Source organism: Saccostrea cucullata, unplaced genomic scaffold, assembly GCF_032062105.1.
Source record: "Saccostrea cucullata isolate Sc308-1 unplaced genomic scaffold, CSIRO_AGI_Scuc_v1 ctg2193, whole genome shotgun sequence".
Classification (NCBI taxonomy): domain Eukaryota; kingdom Metazoa; phylum Mollusca; class Bivalvia; order Ostreida; family Ostreidae; genus Saccostrea; species Saccostrea cuccullata.
In genome coordinates this window covers 56,151-83,823 of record NW_026921021.1, presented here as the reverse complement: position 1 = coordinate 83,823, position 27,673 = coordinate 56,151, and the positions used below count along the sequence as shown (strand labels likewise).

The 27,673-nt window shown below is 33.8% G+C and overlaps 1 protein-coding gene across 1 annotated transcript; it reads left to right on the top strand.

Annotated features, from left to right (window-relative positions):
- Positions 1-1,389: 1,389 nt before the first annotated feature.
- On the top strand, positions 1,390-26,132 carry LOC134258999 (centromere-associated protein E-like). The gene is made up of 32 exons (XM_062741584.1): positions 1,390-1,439; positions 4,450-4,501; positions 4,862-4,959; positions 5,047-5,136; positions 5,493-5,611; positions 5,842-5,952; positions 6,517-6,601; positions 6,682-6,749; positions 7,064-7,117; positions 7,248-7,378; positions 7,600-7,732; positions 7,954-8,073; positions 9,912-10,073; positions 11,850-11,943; positions 12,171-12,348; positions 12,915-13,038; positions 13,723-13,806; positions 14,099-14,482; positions 14,587-14,943; positions 15,036-16,634; positions 17,032-17,799; positions 17,888-18,391; positions 18,567-18,827; positions 19,407-19,664; positions 20,715-20,795; positions 21,620-21,709; positions 23,809-24,031; positions 24,259-24,373; positions 24,525-24,622; positions 24,729-24,993; positions 25,259-25,308; positions 25,653-26,132. The coding sequence occupies exons 2-32, from the start codon at positions 4,455-4,457 to the stop codon at positions 25,796-25,798; spliced, it is 6,897 nt and encodes a 2,298-aa protein (XP_062597568.1). The 5' UTR covers positions 1,390-1,439; positions 4,450-4,454; the 3' UTR covers positions 25,799-26,132.
- Positions 26,133-27,673: the final 1,541 nt, after the last annotated feature.

Genomic DNA, 27,673 nt, shown 5'->3' with positions numbered 1-27,673 from the left:
CACAAGCTGAATAGGATTTCTTAATATTAAGCATGAAGCTATAGGCATTCTGCACACCTTGTTCAACCGTCTTCTTTATTCATACAATACTACATTATCTTTTTTTGAATACTGCATCAAAAAGTCGAAGGTGAGGACCGGGACAAACGGACTTTCAACGAACTCTCTATAGTAAAAAGCTATGTCTGGGAAAAAGGGGCAGCCCCCTCCCCCTGATGTTGCGTACCTGTGAATGAATAGATGTCAGTTGATTCGATACGGAAGAGCATGTTAGAGACGTAAGAACAATTTCTAAAACGAGGTAAGTTATTAACAAACAAGTTGGTGAAGCAAGAATATCAGCAGTCTCGTTTAACGTTATCATTTCGTAAGTTCTATGGTCGATACAATCACCTTGTCAGCAAGTACAATTTTTCATTTAGTCAAATGCTGGTCGATTTTTTTAGGCCATTATCAACACACTGAGTTGTCCTTGGATTTTCCCGTTTTTTTTTCCTTGCCAAATATAAAAGGCACACTGCGGATGTGACCGGTCGGCAGGGGATGCTTACTCTTCCATGGCATTGATCCCACCTCTGATGTTTGGGAGGTCCGTCTTTGTTTCTTTCCTTTTTGTAATGTTTAATGGTCTTTTGAGTTCGAACACTCTTCGCTATCTCCATATATTTCAATGCAATGTAGTGATAGTCTCTGAAAGCAAACTGCAAAATCGTTTACAAATAATTTGGTCAAATAGAGAAACACTTGCATCAATTGTACTATTTTTCTTTAATTTGCATGACATATTGTGATATATAAGGAGAGAGGAACTAAGTGAGTTGTATAGAACTTGGTTCCAATCCTTTTGATTTACTCAATAAAATACCGGTATGTTCAAAAAGACAAAATGACTATTTAATTTGCTGTCTTCTCAATAAATATCACAAACTGGCTTTCTATAATCATTGATAGTGCATTAGCAAGAGAAAAATACCGACTCACATCCTTGATGTCATTAAGTGAGTTGTCCCTCATTTTTGATTGTTGGACATCATCTCCTTTCCTGCTGAGGATGCCAAACTTAGCAAGTTTACGCTCAAATATACCAAGTTTTAAAAAGAATTGCAATTATGTTAAAACAATTTGATACATGTCATTTCAATAAATAAATAAAATAAAATGAATAAATTCAATCAATTAATCAATCAATGACGTATGATTGGATACATTGAAAATTTTCGTAAATAAAAGGTTAACTATCAATAACTGTAAAATGATGTTTATGATTTCAACTATTATAAATAGTTTTTTAAACTGTAAAATACGAATCGCTTATTTATATGGTTATTTCCATTTTTATCCGGACATGAGTTTTAGCGATACCGAAGTTCATTAAAACGAAAGTTTTGATTGGCTTATCTGGTTAAATGGAGGAAGATTTGAAAGAAAGTAAATCTTAGGTATGTGTTTGTTCCAAATTTTTAGATATGCAATGGGAATTATAGAAAAGAAAATGTACAAATGAGAAAGAAACATCATCAATAATCTCAGAAGCAGCAAATTAGACAAATCATCAGTTTACAATTTGCATTTCTATGCTTCTAACCACGACTTTCCATCGATACGTCATTCTATTTTGTTCTGTTGTTTATAATCTAACAGACTAATACTATATTAGCCAGATGATAAGAGGACTAACATAACATACAATGTGTTCAAATAGTAAATAATGCTCTCTGTTAAACATAGTAAAATACCCTGAAGATTTGAAAAACTTTGACAGATTTCTGCAGGTCTTGGAAAATCACCGGTATCAGGTCCAGTACAATCACTAGATTTAGCTACGTAGGTAGAATTCCCTACGTAGCTTTATCTACCTACCTCAGGTAGCTTTATTTAGCTATTTCAATGTAACTTTTCAAAATTTTATTTTTTATTTAAAAGAGACAAAAAATCACAATCAAGAGACTATTGATATTCATACTAGGGAGGCTTATAAAAACAATCCAAAGCAGAGATAGTTTAAACATTGCTGCGTTTGGACAATTTAGAGCAAAACATGTAATTCCATTGTTTGATTACTGTCTTCTCTCTCATGCGTGCGGTGAGGCATGACTGAGTATGATTACTTCACATTGTGCTGAATGATTACTGACCTATTATCGTGTTAACCGGAACTGGACTTCTTTGTCATTTCATTCCAGGAGTAACTGTTCTAACTGTCATACATAGCCCCAAAACTTTCAGAACTTTGATTGCAATTGCGCAGAAAAAGACATTTCTTCAAGAATGATTTTTTCCTGAGTTGTTTTCAGATGAGTTCAAAGTTGAAAATGATCACTGCATCAAAAGGATATTTTCCGCACACCCTGAGAAAAATGCTTTTTTATATAAATAAATTGAGTTGGTAGCTAAATAAAGCTACCTCAGGTAGGTAAATAAAGCTATGTAGGTAAATCAAGCTACGTAGCTAAATCTAGTGATTGTACCAGACCTGGGTATATTTAGCTATATAGCTGAATCTACCTATATAGCTTTATTTACCTATATAGTATAGCTTTATTTAGCTATTTCAGAGTAAATTTCTGCTTTATGAAAAGCAGACAAAAAGTCTCATAATGAGGCAGTATTAGTTTTCAACTTTGAAATGGACTGAAAACAATTAATTCACCAAAAACCAACTTTTAAAAATGTTTCTTCTTTTGTGCAATTGCAATCAAAGATCTAAAAGTTTTGGGGCTATGTTTAACACTTAATCTGTGATTCAGCAGCTACTTTAACAAAGAAAAGCAGTTCTGGTCAAGAAGATAATTGATTGGTAATTGTATAATTCAGCACAATGCAAAGCAATCACACTTAGTCATGCCTCATCGCACTTCCAGTGAGGGACAGCTATCCAAACAATAGAGATGCATTTTTGGTTAAAAAGTGTTTAAAGAGGCAATGTTTTTACTATCTATGCCCTAGGTTGTTTTTATCGAACATTTTAAGGAAATATCATCCATAATTTTCATGCGACTTTTTGTCTGCTTATCATAAAACAGAAACTTATTCTAAAATAGCTAAATAAAGCTATATTATACAGGTAAATAAAGCTAGATAGGTAAATTAAGCTATATAGCTAAATATAGTTATTTTCCTGGACCTATTCTGAAACGTAAAATATGCTTAGTTGTTATCTTCTATTATGATGATATTTCCATTGCCTTTAGCTGCAGATCTGTAGTGTTATAGTTTTATATATTTGTCTTTGACCATAACGCTACAGATCCTGTAATGCAAAAAAGGTGCAATTTATGATGCAATATTTTTTTGCACAACTTTGGGGAGAATATCTCCACTTTCCAGCCCTGATCAATCAACTACCTTTCACTCTCTAATTCTAGACACATTCTGTAGCCACTATGTATATTTTATCTACCTCCTAACCATTTATAGTTGTCTCTACAGGCAATAAACTTGCTTGAAGTGAATTTACTTATTAAGAAATAAGGTATAATTTTAAAACATCTTTCAGGATATAAATATGGGTTGGTCACGAGATTAAACTCCAAATTAAATTAAATGGCTTTATGATGAATTTAATCTCATACCAACCCGTATTTATAGCCCGATAGATGTTTTAAAATGATACCTTATAACTTATATTTACATTGATGACTTATTCATACTTTAAATTTGCCTGATTGTGACTATTAACGAGTGAAATGCATTATTTTTCAAACCCAACGGCATGTATGTTATCCACTGAACGTGTGTCAAACCCAACGGCATGTATGTTATCCACTGAACGTGTGTCGACCTTTTATGATGTCACTGAGAAATTACGTTGAACGATTATCCATATGCTCATCTATGACCTCCTGTCCCCGTACCGGCATTTATACAGTTATAGATACACATTGCTTTCAGTAGTGTTATATAAAGGAAAACATTTGCAAATGTAAATATAGCAATCTAACAGACAATTTTAATCAAGCGGATTTATCTCTTGTAGAGACAATTATAAAGGGTTGGGTGATGGATAAAATATACAGATTTGTTGAACAGTGTGCCTAGAATTAGGGAGTGAAAGGTAGTTAATTGACCTATGCTGGAAAGTGGAGAAATTCTCTGGATAAGTGCGCAAAAATTATTGCGCCGTAAATTGCACCTTTTTTGCATTATGTGATCTGTAGCGTTATTGTCAAAGACAAATATATAAAACCATAACGCTACAGATCTGCATCTACAATTCCTTCTGCCCATCACGATTAATTTAAAATCTTTCATAATAAGTATTGTAATATAAATGTACTCTTGAGAAACATTTTCTAAATCATATTTATGCTTTTCAATTTGTTTTCTTCAGAATTCTACTGGTCTGACAGACTTTTGGTAGGTGATAATTTATCCCTCATTTTTAATTTTGTTAATATAGTTTTCCCATACAACAAATACCAGTAATGATTACAATGGTTTATTTTACAGGGGGGATGGACAATATTCAGGTGGCTATCCGTGTGCGTCCTTTGATTGCAAAGTAAGGAAGAATTAAACATGGTGTTGATTGTTAAAAATTTATATATGAACAGCATGTTAGCTGAGATTTATCAATCTCTTTATAAGACTGCTGAACACCAAATTACACAAAAAGTAAACAATTAGGGAACAATGTACATGATGTATGTATTACATGTATTACATTTAGCATGTTTAGTAAGTCTAAAAGGGTTTATAGTTTTTTCATATTTTTATATAATAAAAAAAAATGCTTATTTGTAAGTTTTAATAAATTAAGATAATTAAAGTGGTTGAGATATACATCATGGTTGAGATATACATCATCATAAATTAAAATGGTTGAGATATACATCACTAATTCTTTAACTGATACTCTTAGGGAAGCAAATACTGGACAGAATAAGGTGTGGAATGTCAAGGACAACACACTGGAACCTCTGGACCAGAGTGGCAAACCCGGGGTTCCTTACACCTTTGGTAAGGAACTGGAATCTCTCTTCAAACACACAATTCATGTTTTTTTTTTAAAAGTCTATATTCAACCATTGAATGTTCCATTTTCAGATAAAATATTTGATGAACACATGACAACCTATGATGTGTTCCAGGGAGTTGCTAAACCAATAATTGATGCAGCTGTTCAAGGCTTTCATGGTAACAAAAAATAGTTATTTCTTTAACAGAAGTAATTTATTATTTTAATCATAGCTTGGTTTCAGATTAAAAAAAATATTTTTCTATTAAAGTCACATAATTGAAGATTAAGATTTACATACACCCCACTGCATCAACTAATATAGTCATAAAACCAACTGTCCATTGTAAACATGGGTACTTTGAATTGTTTTTTCCTTGTTGCTAATGTGCCATTTGAATTAAGGTCATTGTTTGAAAAGTTTTAAAATAATTTTTCTTTCTCCATGGAAATTAACAGTTGCTAGTTTTCTACTCCTGTGGAACTAGCTTTATTTACAATTAATATCCTGCTAAGATTTTCGTTTTTTTTCTAGGAACAATTTTTGCATATGGACAGAGTTCCTCAGGCAAGACCTTTACAATGTCGGGAAGTGCTATGAATCCAGGAATCATTAAACTGGCTGTTAACGAAATATTTGCAAGAATAGACAAGGTTTGCAGTCATTTTTGTCTTTATAGATATACATAAGGCTATTTTTAAGAATATTTGCTTGCTATCTCTCTTTCTCGCTCGCTCTTGACTTGGGATAAAATAGAATTGATAGGTAGGTGGGTACTTCATGGCATTCTGCAACACAAAAATAATAATTTACATTTCATGAACAATGAAGTTGCAACCACTCTGACAAAGGCTTACCTAATAAACCCTTTATTTCTTTGAAGATTCCGGACAGAGAGTACCTGGTACGCTGTTGTTACATGGAGATTTACAACGAGAAGGTGTCAGACTTACTATCCACTGAGGACAAAATCATCAAGATCCAAGAAGATACCGTAAACAAACTTTTACAAATCAAATATTATATATATCTGTTGGCATTTATCAGTCTCAGTTTTGGCATTTTTATCTACTCAACATACGTTCTAATGGATATTTAGCTTTAATGTTTCTCAGAAGCTGAAAATTGATTTTGATTTCTTTTTAATAAGAGATTGAATGCAACAAAGCGGATTTATTTAAAATATTATTTAAACATGTACGTTATAAAAGAATTTTAAAACCACACTGCTGCTATTAGTAGGCTATTACATATACACGTCTTTCATACATTTTGACAAATTTGTTGGATAAGAATCCCCTCTCATCACAATAGAAAATTTCTTTGTCAACTTTTGATTTTCTTGTCATGATTTTGATTTTAGAGATACTGCTGTCTCAGCAGTGATAAAAAACAATTATTGGGCAAAATGTCTATAGAAAAGGTGTTAGTCTGTTTCTTTTTAATTTTAAAGAAATTAATTTTTTCCCCCACATATCTGAAGGCTTTTTGTACTTAAAAAAAAAAAAAAAACAGTCTTCATTGTTTTCTTACTGAAATATAAATTTCTGCTTTTCAGGAAAGAAATGTTAATGTCATTGGTGTAGAAGAACGATATGTGATGAATGAAGGTGACCTGAACGCTGTCCTGAAGGAGGGAGAAGGTTTGTATTTAAACTCACAAAAAAGTTGTCTCATGCAAAATATAGTTATGTGATGCTAAGTCCATGTTTTGTTCTTCCAGCAAGAAGACATATGGCAGAGACCAAACAGAATGACAGAAGCTCTCGCTCTCACTGTATACTACGTATAGTATGTGTAATGCTCTCTGTATACTGCGTTTAGTATGTATAATGCTCTCTGTATACTGCATTTAGTATGTTTAATGCTCTCTCTGTATACTACATATAACATCTTCAAAGATCTTCTCTTTCATTGTCAACTGCATAGATATATGTATGATTAATGCTCTAGTCTCTATAAAACTTTTATTTAGATACAGGTTAAGTAATTCTTTAGTTTTGTAGACAATTTCAACACATTCAACTTGAATTCATGTGTTATACCCCATACCTCTTGTAATCTTTATTTTTTTATGTTTTTAATTATTTTCTTAAACTTTGTAGATAATAGAGAGCAGACAGATAGATGATGAATCAGCTGTAATGGTGGCACACCTGGTATGTAATATTATGTTGATTTTCTCATGAAATATATGACAGTATTCAGTTATTTGCATATTTTCTTAATATTGTTAAATTAAAATTCTAACAAGGAAATCCAGCTCACATCCGTGTTATATTTGTACAGAATTTTGTGGATCTGGCGGGTTCTGAGAAGGCGGGAGAGAACACAGGAGACAGATTCCGTGAGGGCTGTTCTATCAACAAATCTCTCTTTACCCTGGCTCGTATTATTGCCAAACTTAGCGAGGGAGTCAGGTTGGGAGGCCAATTTTATGTTTCAATTTTATATTCAGATTCAAACAGAACATTTTCAAAAGCAAAGACAGTTATATTTTTACTGAAGGATTTGATAAATTTACAATAAGAGATTGGAAATGAAAATCTGCAGATCACATTTGTTTTCATTTTTGTAAACATTCTTTTAAATGACTGAAGTCCTTTGACAGATTTATCTCAATTCCGATTGGCTTTTTCAGTAATCAGCATATTGGGTATCGTGACTCGAAGTTGACCCGTATCCTACAGAATGCACTGGGAGGTAACTCTAAGACGGCCGTTATTGCCACCATCACCCCAGCTTCTTTGGAGGAATCTCACAGTACGCTTAAGGTAAAACATTCTATGCTACATAATAGTTCAGATTTCAGAAAAAAATACGATCCCAGGTTCTGAATTTGAAAGTATTTAAAATCTTAAAGGGACCACTATTTTCAGATTTGAAAAAAAAATCCTACATGTGAAATTAATGTGTGCTATGTGTACTATTGAATTTAACATGAAAAAAAAAACTTATACTCTGCACATAAAATTTATTACATATTGCCTTTTAGTTTGCAACCAGAGCCAAATCCATTTCCAACAAACCTATGGTCAATGAAGTTCTCTCTGATGCTGCCCTACTGAAGAGAAGTCATAAAGAAATCCAGAAACTGCAGGAGAAAATTAAAGCGGTATATTGTGATAAGCATTTTAATTATTTTCATATCAGTGTTTGGAAAAGCTATGCTGTTATGTTGGAGCAGGGCTTTCAAAAAGATTTGAGCCAGGTGGTACTTTATCAAAAATAAATCTATATAGATGGAAGGTGTAGCCTGTATGTATTCACACAAGTACCTGTTAAATTTTTCTAATTAAAGATGCATTCACTCAAAGGATTTCCTGGTTTCTGGACACAACTTTTATACAGTGTTATATTTTATGCCATGTTTCAAAGTTTTTTTTTTGTCATTACAGTAAAATACACATTACATGTGAAGTTTAGCATGGATTGATGGAATTACAGCGAAAAATTAGTTATTTGAGCAGAGTAGAAATATATTTAGGTAAAACTATATATATATATATTTGTTTATATAAATTTGTTCAAAAAATTTTGCAAGGTTTGAGTTGTAAGTGGTATGTTTTAAATATAAATATATACGAAAGGAAATGGAAATTCAAAATTTAAATTTAATAAAAGAGAAATGAAATTGTATTTGCATTAAATGAAATTCATTCTCTGAACTACAAGGAGAAAAAAAAATTAGAGAGAAGAAACTGAAAGAATAGCATGTACCAATAAACAGAATATTTTTCATGCACTGGTACTCTCTATAAAATAATATACATACGTGTAAATTACACAAAGATGACATCAAACTGGAGATAAAAAAAATAGATAATCCACTTTACTGGATATGGTTACAATACCAAAAATTTAAATGTTTAAGGATAAAGAAATAAATTCTGTTTTATGTCCTTTTGTTACACAAAACTTGCAATATTTAGGACATTAAGTAATTTATATCGTCAGCTGCGGGTTTTGACACTTAAATTTGAAGAGTTGAGGCTATTAAAATGTACAGAGGTGGTCAAAGAACTACCTATTGTTCATGTCGGTTTCTCTATCTGTCAATTGTGTTCCGCGGTCTAGTTCCTTGTATCTTAAAATCTTTTGTGAAACGCATTACCATGGCTTTAAATTGACACTTTCATTTCTGACACCTGGATTCCTATTTTTAATTTTTTTGGCCGTATTTATTTAAAATATATCCATAGTCATTAGCTTTTTTCAAAATCAGTGACAGAGTAATTTGACAGATCGAAATCTACTTTCGTTTTCGACAAAATCTACAAGACGCGTTACGCAATCTCTTTTGTTTCATTTATTCAAACGCTTTAATGATCTTCTTGACTAACCAATCAAAAACGTTATAAGATACCATTACGGACTAACAATAATACAAAGCTACGTAACCACAACTTGTGTAAATATATGGTAGGGTCTATCGTATTTTTACGCGATTTTTTTCCAAATTTTGGCCGGTACCATATAGAACAAATCTTTAAAAATCTTACCGGCAGATTTTGAAAGGCCTGTGTTGGAATATATAATTTTAAAATAGAAGATCGATCTCAGTCATATTAAAATTGAATCTATATAGGTGGAAGGTGTATGTATGTATTCACACAAGTACCTGTTATATTTTTCTACATTGAAGATGCATTCACTCAAAAGACTAGCTACAAACTTTTTTACAATGTTTATATTTAAAGTCAGGCATCAATTAATATGTAGCAGTTATTATTATCATTACAGTAAAACACCATTATAGCTAACATGAATTGATGCTAACAGGGAAGTGATTCTTATTCCCCAGGGCTTTTAAATATATTGTAAACTTAATGGATATAACGAATTACACTTACCCCGGTATAACGAAGCAAAGTCATCTGTCCCTGGCACTTTGTTATAAACGTTTTTACTGTATTCATTCAATTTTATAGTGCTTGTATCTATATGCTGTAGATGGAAAACATAGATGTCTCTGAATTACAAGGAGAAAAAGAAGATTTAGAGAAGAAACTGAAAGAAAAAGAAGAAATGGAACAGAAATACCATGACCTTTTGAACTCTCTGAAGTATGTCATCCAGTCAGGAACCACACAGCAAAAAGAGGTTATCCCACAGGTATATGCAGTAGATAATCCAGTGTGGCAGTGTTCTACCAAAAATTTCATGTTTAAGGATACATACCACAAACAAATTTTCTTATCTCCTACACAAAACTCAAGAGTTTCAATAGTATTTTTAGCTCACCTGAGCCAAAGGCTCAAGTGAGCTTTTCTGATCAAAATTTGTCCGTTGTCTGTCGTTGTCGTCGTTGGCTTTGTCGTCGTTGTCGTTGGCGTCGTTGTCGTAAACTTTTCACATTTTCATCTTCTTCTCGAGAACCACTGGGCCAATTTCAACCAAACTTGCTACAAAGTATCTTTGGGTAAAGGGGATTCAAGTTTGTTCAAATGAAGGGCCACGCCTTTTTCCAAGGGGAGATAATAATGAATTAGAGAAAAAATAATGGCATTTTAAAAAAATCTTCTTCTCAAGAACCACTGGGCCAGAAAAGATGAAACTCATGTGGAATCATCCTCAGGTAGTGTAGATTCAAGTTTGTTCAAATCATGACCCCCAGGGGTTTTAATTGGGGCCAAAATGGCCAATCAAAGTTTTACATAGGAATATATAGGAAAAATCTTTAAAAATCTTCTTCTCAAGAACCACTGGGCCAGGAAAGATGAAACTCATTTTAAATCATCCTCAGGTAGTTTAGATTCAATTTGGTTTAAACTAAACATGAATACCCATAAAGTGGGTGGGGCCAAACATGGCCGATCAAAAATTTTACATAGGAATATATAGGAAAAATCTTTAAAAATCTTCTTCTCAAGAACCACTGGGCCAGGAAAGATGAAACTCATTTGAAATCATCCTCATGTAATGTAGATTCAAGTTTGTTCAAATCATGACCCCTGGGGGTAGGGTGGGGCCAAAATGGCTGATCAAAGTTTTACATAGGAATATATAGGAAAAATCTTTAAAAATCTTCTTCTCAAGAACCACTGGGCCAGAAAAGATGAAACTCATGTGGAATCATCCTCAGGTAGTGTAGATTCAAATTTGTTCAAATCATGACCCCTGGCGGTGGGGTTGGGCCAAATCGCCGATAAAAGTTTTACATAGGAATTTCTAGGGAAAACTTTTAAAATCTTCTTTTCTAGTACTTTAAAGCCATGCTTAGTGATATTTATAGGGATATCATCCTTAAGTAGTGTGGATTCAAGCTTTGTTCAAATCATGACCCCTTGGGGGTTTAAAATACAAGCCCCCCCCCCCCCCCCCCCAGTAAACTTTCAGTTCTGATCTGATGTGTGCTTTTTCCTAGCCAATTGCTCAGGTGAGCGATGTGGCCCCTGGGCCTCTTGTTTCAATATTTCTTTCAAAGGAAATGTAATTTAGAAATTTTAATTGTGTAATATGTTAAAATACACACTTGAAAATGCCCCCAGAAACTTTGCAGTAAGAAAACTTCATATATTTCTATAAAATGTATTGAGCTGTAAAGTTGCATTTTCACACTTTTCACCAAATTATATGTCTTGGCCAAAAATTATGGTGTTAAACTAAACAAATAATACTTATAAAGTGGGAGAGGCACACATTTTAGCAAAAATATTTGAATTTTGGGAGAAAAGGGTTTGTGTTATTTACATATATCCATAAATACACAGTATTCTATTATACTTAATATAGATACTTTGTAATTGATCATGCTGTCATTTGAATGTACTGTAAATGTGGTCTTGGATACAAATTTTTATGGAATCGATGTGTACTCAGTAATTTCAAATACATGATGTACATGTAGTTGCATGTCTAATTTCAATATTGCTTTTATTTCTATATTAGTCCAAACGACGTAAAACATGGTGTCCAGGAAAGGGAGCCTCTGTCAGTTCTCCCAGACGATTCAGCTTCATCAACCGAATGAACTTTTTTAATGGTAAAAAAAATCATAAAAGTGATTTGAAAATACTTACCACTGATATTTAGACTTATAATTCTGACCTTGGTAAAACATTCATCAAGAGTCAGTATTTTTTTTTAATATATCTATACCAAAAGTAGAACTCATGATTTTCTCCCAAGAAAAGTGGCTTAAAATAAATGTAATATATACTACTTGGTGTATATTGTAAATTCTGTAACCATAATATGAAAATAATTCAGAGGCGGACGAAACTGGCATTGAAGACATATCCCCTCCTCACATCAGAAAACGCAAGTCAAATGAGAGACTCCAGGAGCCAGCAGAAAAGAAGCATGTGACATTCCAGTCTGAGGAAATTAAGGAAGAGGACGATGAGGCCTTCATTGTGGATCCCTTGGCTAGGGAGCTCCTAGACATGTAAGTTAAACGTGTACAATCAAACCAGGATATCTCAATTTTGATAGGACCATGATAAAACTCTTAAGAACAGAGGATTTCAGATATTGAAGTTTAAATAAAAAAAAAAAGATCAGTTGTGGGCCACAATCCTTACCCGAGTCACTCTAGCCCATCTGTTCTGCAGAAGGTTTTTTTTTTTTTAGCAATTTACATATAACGAAACATTTGTGTGGGGGTTATTTTTGCACAAGTTAAAGAATTTACAAAATTGTTAGTTTAATAATATGTTGAATTATTTAAAACTGTTTGCATGGTGATAAATTTTGCAAAACTTTGAAAACTGTAAAAACATGAAATATACACTCTGCAATAAATGTTAACATAAGCTACACTGTAAAAAAAGTTATATTCTCCTTAAAGCAAAGCAGGGGAAGATTAGATTTTTAGGCTCATTTATTTGGGATGACTTTACATCACTTCTTTTTATATAACAATCATTGGAATCCTAGTAATCTACTAATCTTTGATTACCTATTAAAGTTTATTAATGTTTGATGAATGATGTTGAATTACTTTTGTTGAAGGCAAGACAAATATGAAGACTTACTTAATGACTTTGAAGAATTGAAGAAAGAGAAAATGGAGATAGAAGAGTATCACCGTCTAGAACTACAGTCAAACAAAGAGGGAATGGACAGAGTGATACAGGTAACCACTCAGTGGAGAGATCTTACTCTTACAGTAAAACTCTGTTATAATGAAGTCACTGGGACCTATAAAATAACAAAGAATTCGTTAAATTTATATACTGTAGGTGGGAATCTAAGATAACTTTGCTATAACCATAAATTCCCAATATCCCTTTGTACTAAATGATTTCGCTGTATACTGTGTATAAAGATTAGTGTAAACAGAACTGTATGTCATTTTAATATTCCACTGTGTTAAAATTTCATGATTTTTGTATCAGATCAGAGAGTTTTTTTTTTTTACAACACTTCTTGAAGGGAAGAAAATTTGAAAGTTTTTTTTCAGATTCTCTTTCACATTGTAACAAAGTATCGCTGATATTCTTCACAATGTAACAAATTAAAACAGTTTTTTTCAGTGAATAAATTGCATTATTTCACTTGAAAATGTATTAAAGGCTGCTTATAAAGGCATCTTTTATGCAATTGAAAAACTGCACTGTGGTCTGTCTAATCTTGTATTTAGAGATTAACATGTGTCCATGTACATATGTAAATCACTGATGTGTGTAGAGATTATGTTACAAAATGTAGACGTAACATTCTAAAAAAAAAAAAAAAAAAACAACTGAAAATCTGTTTTAATGTGTAGTAGGTGAAATGGCATTAAGAATTGAGTGATAAACGTTTTTCCTTTTTACAGTTAGAAGAAAGCGAGAGAAGAAACAATGAGGACATGAAGAATGTCAGACAGGAGTTGACAGAGCTGGAGGAAAAATTCATAGAGGTAAGGCCCACAGTCATCAGTCTGGGTTGTCTTGGTTTGGCGGAGAGGGAAGAAAAATTTATAAATTTGATGAAATTGAAAAAAACTCCATAAAAAAAAAAGATACAGATGCATGAGTGATTATTCAGTTATTACACAGGTCAAACTTTAAATCTGTGATACTAGCTGTTTATTGAAAAAGACAATAATGAACACATACCAGTTTAAACAAAGATTTCAGAGAGATTTTTCTCTATGTCTAAAACACTTAAAAACAAATCCCTAGATTATTGAAATATTAATTTTCTCATAGAAAACTCAGAAAATGAAGTCCATGGAGGAGAAGATGAATGCATTGTCAGATGAGAATTTTCACTTGGAACACAGACTTCAGATTCAAAACAAGAAGGTCAAGGAATGTCAGTCTGAGCTAGATAAGATACGACAACCAACAGAAGAGGGTGTAGAGGAGAGGTCAGAGGTTGAAAGGTTAAGATCAGCCAATGAACAGTTGGGGTCAGAGGTGGAGAAGTTGCAGTCATCCAATGAAGATCTAAGGTCAGAAGTTGAAAAATTGAAGGCTGCAAATGAGGAACAATTATTGGAGGTTGAAAAATTTAAAACTTCCAATGATGAGTTGAAAGAAAATCAAAGTACAGTAGAGAAGCTCAACAATAAAGTGCAGGAACTGGAAAAGGTAAAAAAGAAAAAAAAAAAAAAAAAAATCAATAAGTCTTAATAATTAAATTTCTGATAAAATTTAGCAATGGAGTGTTGGTCACATGAACATGTATTTTGTAGACAATAAAAGTATTTGAAGAAACTGTGGAAGATTTCCAATCTGAGAACAAGCAGCTGCAAAAGTCAGTGGAGGAGAAGACACAGGCACTAGAAGAGTTAAAAACTATGACAGAATCCAAGACAGATGACACTGGTGTCATTCAGGAACTCCAACAAAGAATTGTATCCTTGGAGGAGGAAATTAAGCAACATAGCAGAGAGGGTGATGAAACTGAGGAGGTAGAGAGTGTAAAGAGACAGCTTGAGGAGGCAAGTGGAAAAATTACTGATTTAGAAGAACAACTGGAGCAGATGAATGGTGCCTCCTCAATAGCTGATGAAAATTGGAAGGAACATAAAATACATGAACTAGAGAAGGTAAGAAACCCTTTTTTCATTTCATGAACTTTTCTATCAGTTTGGTTAAGATTTTTACCAAATTAAGTGTTGATAAATATTTTTTCCTCTAGACTATTAAAGTATTTGAAGAAACTATTGAAGAGTTTCAAGCAGAGAATAAGCAGCTTCAGAATGCTTTGGAGGAGAAGAGACAGGAATTAGAAGAGTCGAAAACCACAGCAGAATCCAGTGATTTGGATAATATGATTCAGGAGCTTCAACAGAGAGTGCTTTCCTTGGAAGAGGAGGTCAAACAACATGTGTCAGAAAAAGAGGATCTTAAGGCAAAGAACAAGGACCTAGAGAATACTTTTGTTGACTTGAGGAGAAGCTTGGAGTCTTCAGAAGAGGCTAAAACTGCAGAGGAAAAATTGGAATGTGAAAGGAGGATGCTGGAAGAGGCAAACGGAAAAATAGTTGAACTTGAGGAGAAAGTTAAAGCACAAGTGGAAGAAATGAACAAACTTTCTTCAATGGCGGAGGAAAAACAGAATGATTTAGAAAGTCAATTGAAAGATAGTAAAAATGAATTAAATAGACTCAAAGAGAACTTCAGTGATAGCGAAAGGTTGAAGGCAGAGAGAATTCAAGAACTTGAGACAGATCTTCACCAGGAAACATTGAAACATGCAGAGGAACTGGAGAAGGTCAGGAAAGAGATGATGGAATCTGTAGAGAAGGAGACACACATAGAGAAGGAGGGCTGTGTGAGGTGTAGGAGGAGCAGAATGGATGTGGAATTCACTGATTTACGGAGGACGGAGGAGGTGGAGAGACTGGATAAGAGTGTGAATGTGAGTCTGCAGGAGGAATCCCAGGAAATAAAGTCAGAGAATGTCATGGATGATGAGGAAAGAGCCAGACTGGAAAAGAATATTGTGGAGCTGCAGGATAGGATAGATGTATTAGAACAAGAAAAGGGAAATCTCAAAGATCCCACAGAACTGATGGAGCAATTCCAAAATATTGTGGAGGTGATGAAGAAAGAACATGCCAAAGAAAAACATAAAATGCAGGAGGAATTCGAATCCCAACAAGATAAAATGATTCAGGAGGAAATGGAACGCTTGCGTTGTCAGTGCGAGGAGTTGGCTCAGTCTGTGAATGAAAAAGAGGCTTTGTGTCAAGAGTTTAAGGAAGCTGTTACTGAAAAAGAGGCTCTCTGTGTCGAACTTCATGAAAAAATCATGCAGAGTGAGAGTTCATCAGAAGCAAATGTTCATGGACCTTGTCTGAGTTGCCAAAAATATGCAGAAGACATTTGTGACTTTCAGAGACAGCTTGTGCTTAAGACAGAGAAGGTTGAAAGCCTGGAGGAGTGTATGTGTAAACTAAAGGATGAAAAGGAAAATCTGCAAAGACAGAACTCAGACATTTCAAACCTACAGGAGGAAATTAATAGTCTACAAACTCAAATGAATGAGAATGAAAGCAAAATTATTAGTTTACAAGAAGAAAATGAGAGACTTCAAGAAAACGCAAAATTGAATCACTCTACAAGACACAGGTCTGAAAGTTCCAGTTGTATGAATAGAACCCATTCAGAGAGTATGGACTACACAGAGATGTGTGAGAGACTCTCATTGGAGAACGTCTCACTACAGGAACGAGTGGAGGAGCTCAGCGAAGAAGTCAGCAGTCTCCAGGATCAGATGAAGAATTACCAACAGGTGATAACAGTTGTCAAAAATAGGCATAAATAGTTGTGATTTTTATCATATTCATAGATTCTTGAGATTTATCATTTAATTTTTTTCCTTAAGAGGGAAACCGGAAATATTCATTTAATTTTTAAAGAAATTAATGCCCAGTAAAACAGGCTTGTAATGAATTCATGCTATCGACTGTGATTTTTATTTTCTCTGTTTTTGAAATATTTACCTACTGGATACATAACGAATAACATTTATCACAATTCAAAATTGTCTTTGGCACTTCATAAGTTGTAGCATGACTGTAATTGACGTTACAATAATCAAAAAGTACAATGCAAAATTTCAATAAGGAGACCTCAAATTTGAAAGCTGTATGAAATACAGCAATTTCAAAATAATTGATGTTTTTTAGGAAGTGGAATGCCTGGAGGACAATCTAAAAGAAGCCCAGGAGGAAAGCAGGGTGTCACGTGAAAAAGTCTGGGAATTGGAGGGGAAGCTGATAACAGAGACAAGTCATAGCAGCTTAGATTCCAAAGAAAGTCAAGAAACACAGACTGAAGAGTTCACTGCTGAGACATCTATGTATACAGAACAATCTTCACAAACAGAAGATCAAGATGATGTACAATCTCAGAGGAAGGACAGTGAAGAGGGCTGTACAAAGGAACAGCTTCAACTTTTGTCAGCAGAGAATGAACACCTGAAGGAAAGACTTTCTTCACTGGAGGAAGAAACAAGGAAACATGAGGAATGGAAGCAGGCCAGGGGGGAAGAGGAGGAGGTTGAATCCCACAGGGCAGAAGCACTGAGACAGGAGCTGGTCTCTCTGAAAGAAGTGCATCAAGATCTAAACGAAAGACTGCAGGATGTGACCAAAAACTGGGAGGAAGCAGAGGAAAAAGTGTTAGAGCTCAGTCACTGTCTGGAGGAAACGAAGGAACAGGTGACAGGCCTGACAAAAAGACAGGAGGAATTAGAGGAGGAAATAGTCAACTATCAGAGACAGATTGAGGCTTTACATGGGAAAGAGTCTGATTTAACAGATCACAAGAATAGTGAAGAGGAAAACAAGTACTGTCAAAAGCTGGAGGCTGAAATCCAGACATTGAAGGAGGAAAATGAAAAGTTACAGTCTGAACTTGAACAGAAAGAGAAGAAAGTAATACATTTTGAACAGGTATGAAAGTTTAATGTTTTCTGTTTGAAGGCATAACATTTTACAAGGAAAGATTATTACATAAACTATATTTTGCTTTTTATTTCAGCAAATATGTTTATTAGAGGAAACACAAAAGGAATTCCAAAGTGAACTTAAAAAGTTAGAAGAGGAAAAAATATCCCTGGAATCAAAATTAATATCTGTTGAGGACCTAAGGGCAAGCCATACTGACGAAGTTCAGAATCTGAAAGAAGAAATGGAGACGCTTTCATCTGAAAAGGAGAAACTGAGAGCAAAATTAGAGAAGGGAAAGGCAGAGTATGCCAAGCAGCAGGAAGTCCTGCAGACGCGGTGGGAACGTGTGATGGAGCTATCAGATGAGACCAACAGTTTACGGGATTCCATGGAGGAGCTGGAGCAGTCGCTGGCCTCGGCTAACACAGAAATCCACAATCTGAAGCTGAAGAACATGCAGCTGGAATCCACGGTGAGGGATAAAGAGCGGGAGGCAGCAGACGTTCAGGACCAGTGTCAGTTCCTAGAGTCAGAGGTGGAGAGTCAGAAGTCAGAGATACAGAGTATGAGTGAGGAGATGTGGCAACTCAAACAGGTAAACTATAGCCCCATCTTTATGTATGACATGAACTTAACCCAAGATTATTTTCATAAGGTTAAGAAAATTTGTAACTTTATTGAATTATTTTATGATAAGAAACTTTCTAAGGAGTTCAAATATATGATTTTCTTTTACATAACATTCTAAAATTCTATGCATCAAAATCTAGAACTTGGATCAAAGTGCAAGTAGTTCAGCCCTAGAAGAAATGCAAACCAAGATGGCAGAGAAGGATTCCATGATCAACTCCCTAGAAGAACAGCTTCAGTCCATGGAGCATGAACTAAAAGCTGGGGAAGAGGGCATGGAAAAGGTCACCTCAGAGTTACAGCAGAAGATCACAGCAAAGGAAGAGGAAGTGGTGTCACTAAAGAGGGACCTGGAGGGTCTCCAATGTAAACTGAAGGCAACTGAGGACAAACTTAAAGAGGTGAGTTACTGATATTCCATTGTGCTGTTAATGAAGTATTGATGTAAATGCTTGAAATCAGCTAGCATCATTTATCAGGATTTGTACAATTTTGTGATTGCTCTCTGCTTTGGAGAACAAATACTATTCTGCAGTGACATACTAGTTTTGATCTGTATCACTCCAGTGTTTGCTGTATGATCTAAATCATCTAGAGTTTTTTCTTTGTTGAGAGGCCTTTGATAGAAAGGTACAAATGATTGCTTGTTTGTTTTTTTGGAGAGCATTATAAAAGACATTTCATTTTGTAAAGGAAATTTCCAGGTATACAAGGTTTGTCTAGTAAAATCGTGGACAAAGTATTTTTCTTGAAAAATAATGAGCAGCTAAGCTGAAATTTTCATCTAATGTTTACTTATCAAATTTTGGAAAATCCTCATCCATGTATGTAAAAAATATCTTAATTTGATAATTACATCTATTTTGTTAAGCTTTTCTAGATTTTTTTATAAGTTTATTGTATATTCAAACATGAACGGATAATATAAAAGTACATGTAGCCTTGAAAGCTTAATATACCACAGGTAATTTGAATTTTAGTCATCTGACCAAAGCATTGTGAATCCTGTAAGAGATGAACTACAGGGGGAGATAGAGAGGAAAGACGGTGAACTTGGTTCACTTAAATCCGAGATTCAGACTCTCCAGGCTCAGCTAGAGAAGGAGGGGGTTCAGGAACTCCGCTACACCATATCAGAGCTGGAGGTCAACGTTCAAAATTACAAGACAAAGAACTCGGAACTTGAACAAGTGATAAAGAAGATGCAGTCGGGTGCCAGTATTCCCCAGATTTTACAGGTAAATTGGGTAGAGCATGAAAGCTACATCATTTACAGCAACTATATGCATGTAAAGACAGATGAAAAGGAATTATAAAACATCCAAGGCAAAATTTTTATATTTTTTTCATCTTATGTATTAAAATTCCATTGTTTAACTGTATGATATACTACTGCTCAGAAAGAGAGACTTAAATTTTTTGTAGAAACCATCCTGCGATAAACTAGAGGTACTGTGAGCCCTGAGCTCACTAAATGATACCCCCTGCCTCCGATATCATATGATTATAATGGCAAAGACCATGTTTTGCTCTGGAAGACCTAAAATAAGTGTCAGATCTAATAGTAAAATAAGTGGTCTCAATGGCATTATCAGATTATGTAATAAAGAATCTATGAAATTATCATTAAATTTTAATTAGTAGTATAAGAGTATAAGAGGAGTTAAGAGATGCATACCCTTCAATATTATAGAAAAAATGTCAGTGTCAATGTTTTGTTATGGGAAACCTGTAAATATGTTTCCAATAAAAAAGTAAAATAGGAGGTGCACAATGGACTTTGTAACAAAGAATCTGTAAAAGTCTCATTAAATTTCATTCAGTGTCTGAGGAGATGGGTACCCCAAGCATAACAGACAGACATCCCGATCACTATATACTGTAAATGAATTATATTTGGTGTGTATGATATTTGGTGGAAAATCATGTTTCTACAGGTTAGTGTAGATTTGATTTAGTGCTATCTGAATGTGCTAGATACATGTATAAATCTACCATAAACAAGATGTTTAGCTATGTGCTTGATTTAGTGGACGATGCTTTCCGCTAAATTCACTAAATAGAATACACTGCTAAATGTAATACGTTTACAGTACCCTCCCAATTTTCAGAAGGGGGGGCTGTTATAATCAAAGATGTTTCTAAATCAAGCAACTTATTGAATGATGGAAATGTTACATTTATTTTACTGTGATACAATACTAATGTCTGCAGTCTTTCTCACTTCTCCCTTGAAATCTTATCATGTAGTGTACAGATTAGATGATATTTTTTTTTATTGAAAACAGAAAGAAATGGAGCATATCAAATCGGAGTGTGATACCCTGAAGAATGAAAGAGAACAATTCCGTCTGGAGGAGAAAATGAAGGTATTGTTTATTACTCAGCAGTCTCCATGATGTATATTTAGAGCTTCATTACAAATGTAGGTGCTCTTTAAGAATCACTGAGACCAGTAAAAACAAGATTACTTTTTTTTTTCACCTGAGTAAAAAGGTGACCTATTTTTCAATGTTTTCGTCACTGTCGTTCGTCGTGTGTTAACATTTGAACATTTTCAGCTTCTTCTCTGCAACCACAGAACTAATTTCAACCAAATTTGGCACAAAGCATCTATGGGTGAAAGGGATAAAAATTGTGAATTTCAAAACACCTGTTTATTTCAGTTACACTTTGTTAAAGGTGAAAGCCAATGAGTGAGACTTGCAGTGACTCAGAGATTTTTTAGCTTTCTTGCTATATCTTTACATAGACGAAGATTTGCTTAAGGAATACACCCATAGAGCTAGGATCCAATGATAAGTTCAAAAGTCAGTGTTGTTTCTGTTTTGATGAACATACACTTTTTTGTTTGTTTATTACTCCCTTACAATGAAGTACATTAACACATTTACCGGCAGGACATATACCGTTATTAAAAAAAAATTGTCAAGTAAGGAAGAGTAGTCTAAAATATAAAAGTATTACTGAAAACAGGCTGATATTGTTTTAACGAAACTAAGATAGCTTTGTCTGTGAGCTTATCTATGGTGGACATAGGATTCTTAAATTTGATTAAAAGTATTTATGTAATAATACATGAGATCAATATTTCTTATAGAAGTTCAATACGTTTTGAAGAATAATGGACAATCCAATACCTAATAGAATAAATTGAAAGTCATCATTTAATACATTTCATTTCATATTACAGAGAGCAAAACTGGTATCTGAATTCAATTCTCAAAGACTTACCATTCAAAAACAAAAGAAATCTATTCAAGATCTATTGAAAGAGCTAGAGGTAAGTCAGTCTCTTTAACACATTTATCCAGCTTATACTTAGTCTGGTATAAAAAAATGTATAAACTCTTGTCAAAAAACATTTAGAGCAGTTACTGATTGAGCAGTTATTTCCCTTATGTCTGTATTTTACCTAAAATACACTTTCTTAGACTTTCTTCTTCCACTTAAACTGTACATGTAAGAGAATTGTGGACTATAACTCCATTATACATGTATGTTGTTGAAATGGTTCTCTCAGATCTACTTTTTATTAGCTCACCTCAACGAAGTTGGGGGAGCTTATGTAATACCCTCGGCGTCGGTGTCGGCGTCCCAGGTTAAGGTTAAGTTTTTTGGAGCAGTTTTCTTTTTAAGTACTTCTATGTCCTATATTGATTAGACATGCATGGAAGATGGTTCTATGTGTTTCATTTTACATCAGTCAAAGTTTCAGATGCTGCAATTTCAGCAAAGGAATGACCAAAAATAATGTTTTTGGAGCAGGTTAACATTTTTGGTGATTTTTGGTGAAGGTTTATTTCCAAGTCAACTATAACAAAATTTATATAACTGACCAAACTTGCATGGATGATACAATAAGCAATTAAATGCACACTACAGGTAAGCTTATGTGTCCAGTGGAAAGAGCCTATTAGGATAATCTGACCTACATTTTAATTGATTAACAAAAAAAAATTTTAGTTTTTGGTGCAGGTTTCATTTCCAAGTAACTATAAGCCCTATGTTGACCAAACTTGCATGGATGATACATCTACGGATGCACACTACAGGGCTTGCTTTGGATGCTGAATCTGACCTACATTTTACGGTTGAGTGAATAGGTTAAAGTTTTTGTTGCAGGTTTCATTTCCAAGTAACTATAAGCCCTGTGTTGACCAAACTTGCATGGATGATATATCTAAGGATGCATACTACTGGGCTTGCTTCAGATGCTGAATCTGACCTACATTTTACGGTTGAGTGAACAAGTTAAAGTTTTTGTTGCAGGTTTCATTTCCAAGTAACTATAAGCCCTATGTTGACCAAACTTGCATGGATGATACATCTACGGATGCACACTACAGGGCTTGCTTCGGATGCTGAATCTGACCTACATTTTCTGGTTGACTGAACAGGTTAAAGTTTTTGGTGCAGGTTTCATTTTTAAGTAACTATAAGCCCTATGTTGACCAAACTTGCATGGATTATACATATAAGGATGTATACTTCCAGGTCAGTGCTTCGGATGCTGTTTTGATGAACATACATTTTTCCAGTTGAGTGAATAGGTTAAAGTTTTTGGTGCCTGATTCATTTCCAAGTAACTACGAGTTCTTTAATGACCAAACTTGCATGGATGATACATATAAGGATGCATACTACCGGGCTTGCTTCGGATGCTGAATCTGACCTACTTTTTGTTGATGAGTGAAAATGTTAGTTTTTGATGCATGTTTCATTTCCAATTAACTATGAGCCCTATAATGAGCAAACCTGCATGGGTGATACATCTTAGGATGCACACTAATGGACTTGCTTCGGATGCTGAATTCGACATACATTTTTAGTTAATAGACCAGGTAAAAGTTATGGTTGCAGGTCTGTTACCAAAAAACTATAAGGCTTATATAACATTGTATAAACCAAACTTGCACAAATGTTGCATCAAGAGATGAAAACTCTCAAATTTGCTTCAGATGCTGGATTTTAATTACATTTTCATGAAGAACTAGTTTAAATTTTTTATGTAGGTCTATTTCAAAATCAGATTAAAATTGCTAAAATATTTTCATTTTTGGAATGTACACTTCTGTAAGAGTTAATTGTGTGACTTTGCCTTACTTAAAGACAACATTTGTTGAGGTGAGCTCTGTAATCTCTGATTACCTATGTTCTGTTCATCTTTTGGCAGACCCAATTATGAAAAATATATTTGACCTTTGATATAAACATATCTGAGATATAAATTTAAGTCATCAAGTCACACGTCTATGTAAATGGGCACCAACCAGTCCTTATTTGGGAACACTTTTAAGTCCGATAGTGCTATGCTTTTGAATTGAAAATATCTTGAAAAGTTATCAATGGGTGGTGACTGTCTGTTATTTATCTCCTCAGGAAGTTGACAGTAAGGTTGTGGGTCAGGAGGTCATGGAGAAACTGTCCAAGGAGGAAAAGGAGAACGACAAATTGTGGGCGGACCTACAGGTCAAGGACAGAGAGATCCAACATCTCCGGGGATACCAGAAGCAAGTGGTGGATCTGAACAAACGAGTGGCGGAGTTAGAGAAAAACAAAGTAGATCTAGAAAAGAGGCTTAAGGAGTCCAGGAAATTATCAGGTATAGGGGTATTAACAAGTAGACATATTGAGTTTATTGAAATTTTGGAAAAGGAACAATGGAGTACCACTATGCAAGCTTTTAAATTACATGTAAAAATGTTAGTAATCTATTATTTCTTAAATTGAAAATATTGATGGGAATTAAAAGTACATCAATCTTACTGAAATATTTTTAATGAAAGGCTTTAATATCTGTGTTATTCATTGAACACTACTTATTACCAGAGAGAAACGAAGAAGACTTGTTCACTCCACAAGCCCGAGAACTGGCAGACAAGAAGAGAGAGAACTTTGCTCTCAGAATGGAACTGGACAAAGCCAAGGACTCCACCAAAGAAAGGTAATTAACAGAATTATCATACTATGAGATATATATTGTAGTTGTTCTTATCAGTTTGAACCTAATTGAAAGCATTTGTCCAGTCACTATTTTTTGTTGTTGCTTCAGCACCTTTGAGTTTCATGTATTCTTATTAAATATATCCCTACAGGGAACAGGAACTCAGTGAAGTGGTGGACAGATATGAAAAGAGGATTTCAACCTTGAAAAATGAAATTCGTCGCCTGCAGCAGGACAATGAAACTACTGGTTTGTAATTGAGTTGCTAATGTTGTATGCATTTTTCATATTCACCCTAAATTCTTTACTGTACTTCATGGGGGTTGATAACATTTTCTCTCTTTTTCTTGTACAGTTCTTATACCACCAACAAAAAAGACATTATTCCAAGACCCCGTGGTGAGGCCCGGTGATAACAACAGCCAGTGTAGTAATACGAGCAACAATGACTCGGCCATCGCGTACAAGGCCTCATGTTCAGGAGCCGTGGATCAGTACAGCAATCTTCTGTTGAAGAATGAGAACAAACGATTGGAGAAGGAGAATAAAAAACTGACCAATAGAGTGTTACAGATGGAGGCAGAGCTTAAACATTATAAAGAAAATCGGCAGCAGAAAAGGTAGGCAGAGATCAATTGACCAAATACAGTCAAATATATACATAGGGAACAAGGTATATTGTTAATTTTTGTCTTTAAGATTAATTGTTATATTCTATTACCCAGAGAAAGAGGGTAAATAAATTGAAGTGGCAGTTCTCTGTTTACTTTGGTAATTCACTTTAATTATTTTAGAGACCTTTTGCATGTAGAATGGAATCTGCATGTTCTTAATTTATTGTCTACAAAATTTGTAACTAATAATGTTATTTTATTTTTAAACCAGGGAAGAAAATGGGAAATTGACAAGTGTTGTAAAGAAAGAACCATTAGAAGGTAATGCATGACAAATGTTGCGACCCTTGCAATAAATGCTATTGCAATATATAAGTTGTGATATTATACAGAAAATCTGAGAAAATATTAACTTCAAAACTGTGCCTTTGCACTTTTTAGTTATAAAATATTACTGGTAAATATATATTTTGAAAGTGATTGAAGGACATACCGTCAAAGCAATGAGTATGATTATTATTTCAGAAAATGGAGAAATTTCCCAATTCTGCCATCTTTTGGTTTTTGTTGTTGTTTTATATATATACACACTTTAATTTGATTTTAGAGATGATCTTGGACCACTATTAAAATATGACCTTTTTTTTTTTTTTTACTTTTTTCAGACACCAAGGGAATAGATCTGGACTTTTCTATACCAAAAGTATCTGCTAGTGTACCGCAACAAACAAGTTTTAGGGCCCCCAAGTCATCTAAAAAAGACTTGCCAACAGATAACATCAACTCGGAAGATCAGTGTGCCACACAGTGATGGACAAAGTTTTATTCAGGGGAAGATCTTCCTTAATAAAGACATAGTTCTTAGAGTTTGAAAGCTTTGTGAGTGTGTAAATATTTAGCAACAGGAAATAATTTTTATTTTTTTTTTAATATCAGCTGTTTTGGATGTGTATTGTATTTAGTGAATGGAAGAAGTTTATTTTGTATGAGAGTTACTCTACAGATACATCTATCTATATATAGTTTCTGAAGCTGAACTTTTAATCATTTTTCTTGGTTTAACAGAAAATGTTTACTGTGTACAATTGTTTATTAAGTATTTATTTACTTTTATATCAATTACACTCACATACACATGAAAGTCTAATAAATGACTTCTTCACTAACAATTTTTTTTTCTTTATTTCTCCAAGAGCAAAATTACAAACTGTAACCTGAAAACAGACTGCATATCAACAATGCAAAAGAAACCTTTCCAGTGCATGGAAATCCATAAGAAAAAATACAGAATCCGAATGAGGGTAAAAAGACTAAGCAATAATGGAAAAATTCTACAGTTCAATTAGTGTGACTTGTAAAATTTAAGAGCTTTTGGGAAGATATTTTTGTGTATACCATAACATAAAATATATGTTTCATATTGATCATGGAAGAAAGAAATATTAATTGAAATTTTTAAAGGTACTTGGACACAGATTTGAAGTCAATATTTTCTCTATAATATTACGACTTGGATATTTTAATAGCATTTCACACAAAAATGAATTAAAAATCTCATTTCATTTAAAAGTTATTAAAATTTCAGTTTTTTGGTGGGTTTGATTGACACATCCTTGCACTTTCACAAATTTAACCTTATTCTTAATCCTTAGGAAAAGTGGCAATCTTGTGTATTATTGAGAGATATTAAAACATTTATCCAGAAAAATAATTTTATTCAGAGTAGAAATGTTAGAAAGCAAAACTCCTTCACAAGTATCGATATTCCGAACTAAGAGTCGTGTACAGAGTTTAGCAAACCGAGCACACTCTGTTATGTACACAGTTTTTGTAAACATGGCGCGTGTTGATGTTTACAATTCACTGGGTGCGTTCAATTGTCACAGTCTGCTTACCACAACTGCATGGACTGACAATATATTGCATGTTTGTTTTGCTTTTGAACATGTCTACTCTGAATTTTCTGGATTATAGTATTAATATTTTTCATTTATACACAACGAGATTGCCACTTTTCTTAAGGATTAAGAATAAAATTAAATTTGTGAAAGTGAAAGGATGTGTCAATCAAACCCGCCAAAAAATTTGGAAATTTAATATCTTTATATGAAATAAGATTTTTAATTAATTTTTGTGTGAAATGCTATTAGAATATATAAGTTGTAAAATAATAGAGAAAATAATAATTTATCTGTGTCCAAGTACCTTATAGAGCATACATGTATGCATAATATTTAGCATTTAATTCATAATATAATTAAAAGCATGCTTTGGTGAAAAAGAATTCAAATTTTTGGTCTTGGTCAAAAGTTCTATTTTAAAATAGAGGCCCTTCATTTGTGGGATATTGTAGCAAAGCATTTGTTTTGAGAAACTAAGTGATCTCGGTGGAAATGAGCATGGCTAATTTTTATATTAGGGCCTGTTACAATAGGGGATGGCTGTCTTAATTGGCCATTTTCATTTAAAGGCAGATCCACAAAGAAAGAAAATCTACATCCTTTTCTGCGTCTTGTACATGAAATAATCTATTTTCTATTTTCTTGTAGGGTAATTTCATTATTTTCACTGGATGTGACATGCATTTTATTTTAAGTAACTCTCAGTCTGTTTATAAAATTCAATCCTGTACTTAGATATTTATTTTGTCTGATATCACATGACCCTGATGTCAGAACAGATTTTT

Coding starts and splice junctions, on each gene's coding strand:
- LOC134258999 (XM_062741584.1), top strand. CDS start 4,455: ATGGACAATATTCAGGTGGCTATCCGTGTGCGTCCTTTGATTGCAAA. Junction 6,750..7,063: donor CTCACTGTATACTACGTATA/GTATGTGTAATG, acceptor TAAACTTTGTAG/ATAATAGAGAGCAGACAGAT. Junction 20,796..21,619: donor GTCTGGAGGAGAAAATGAAG/GTATTGTTTATT, acceptor TTCATATTACAG/AGAGCAAAACTGGTATCTGA.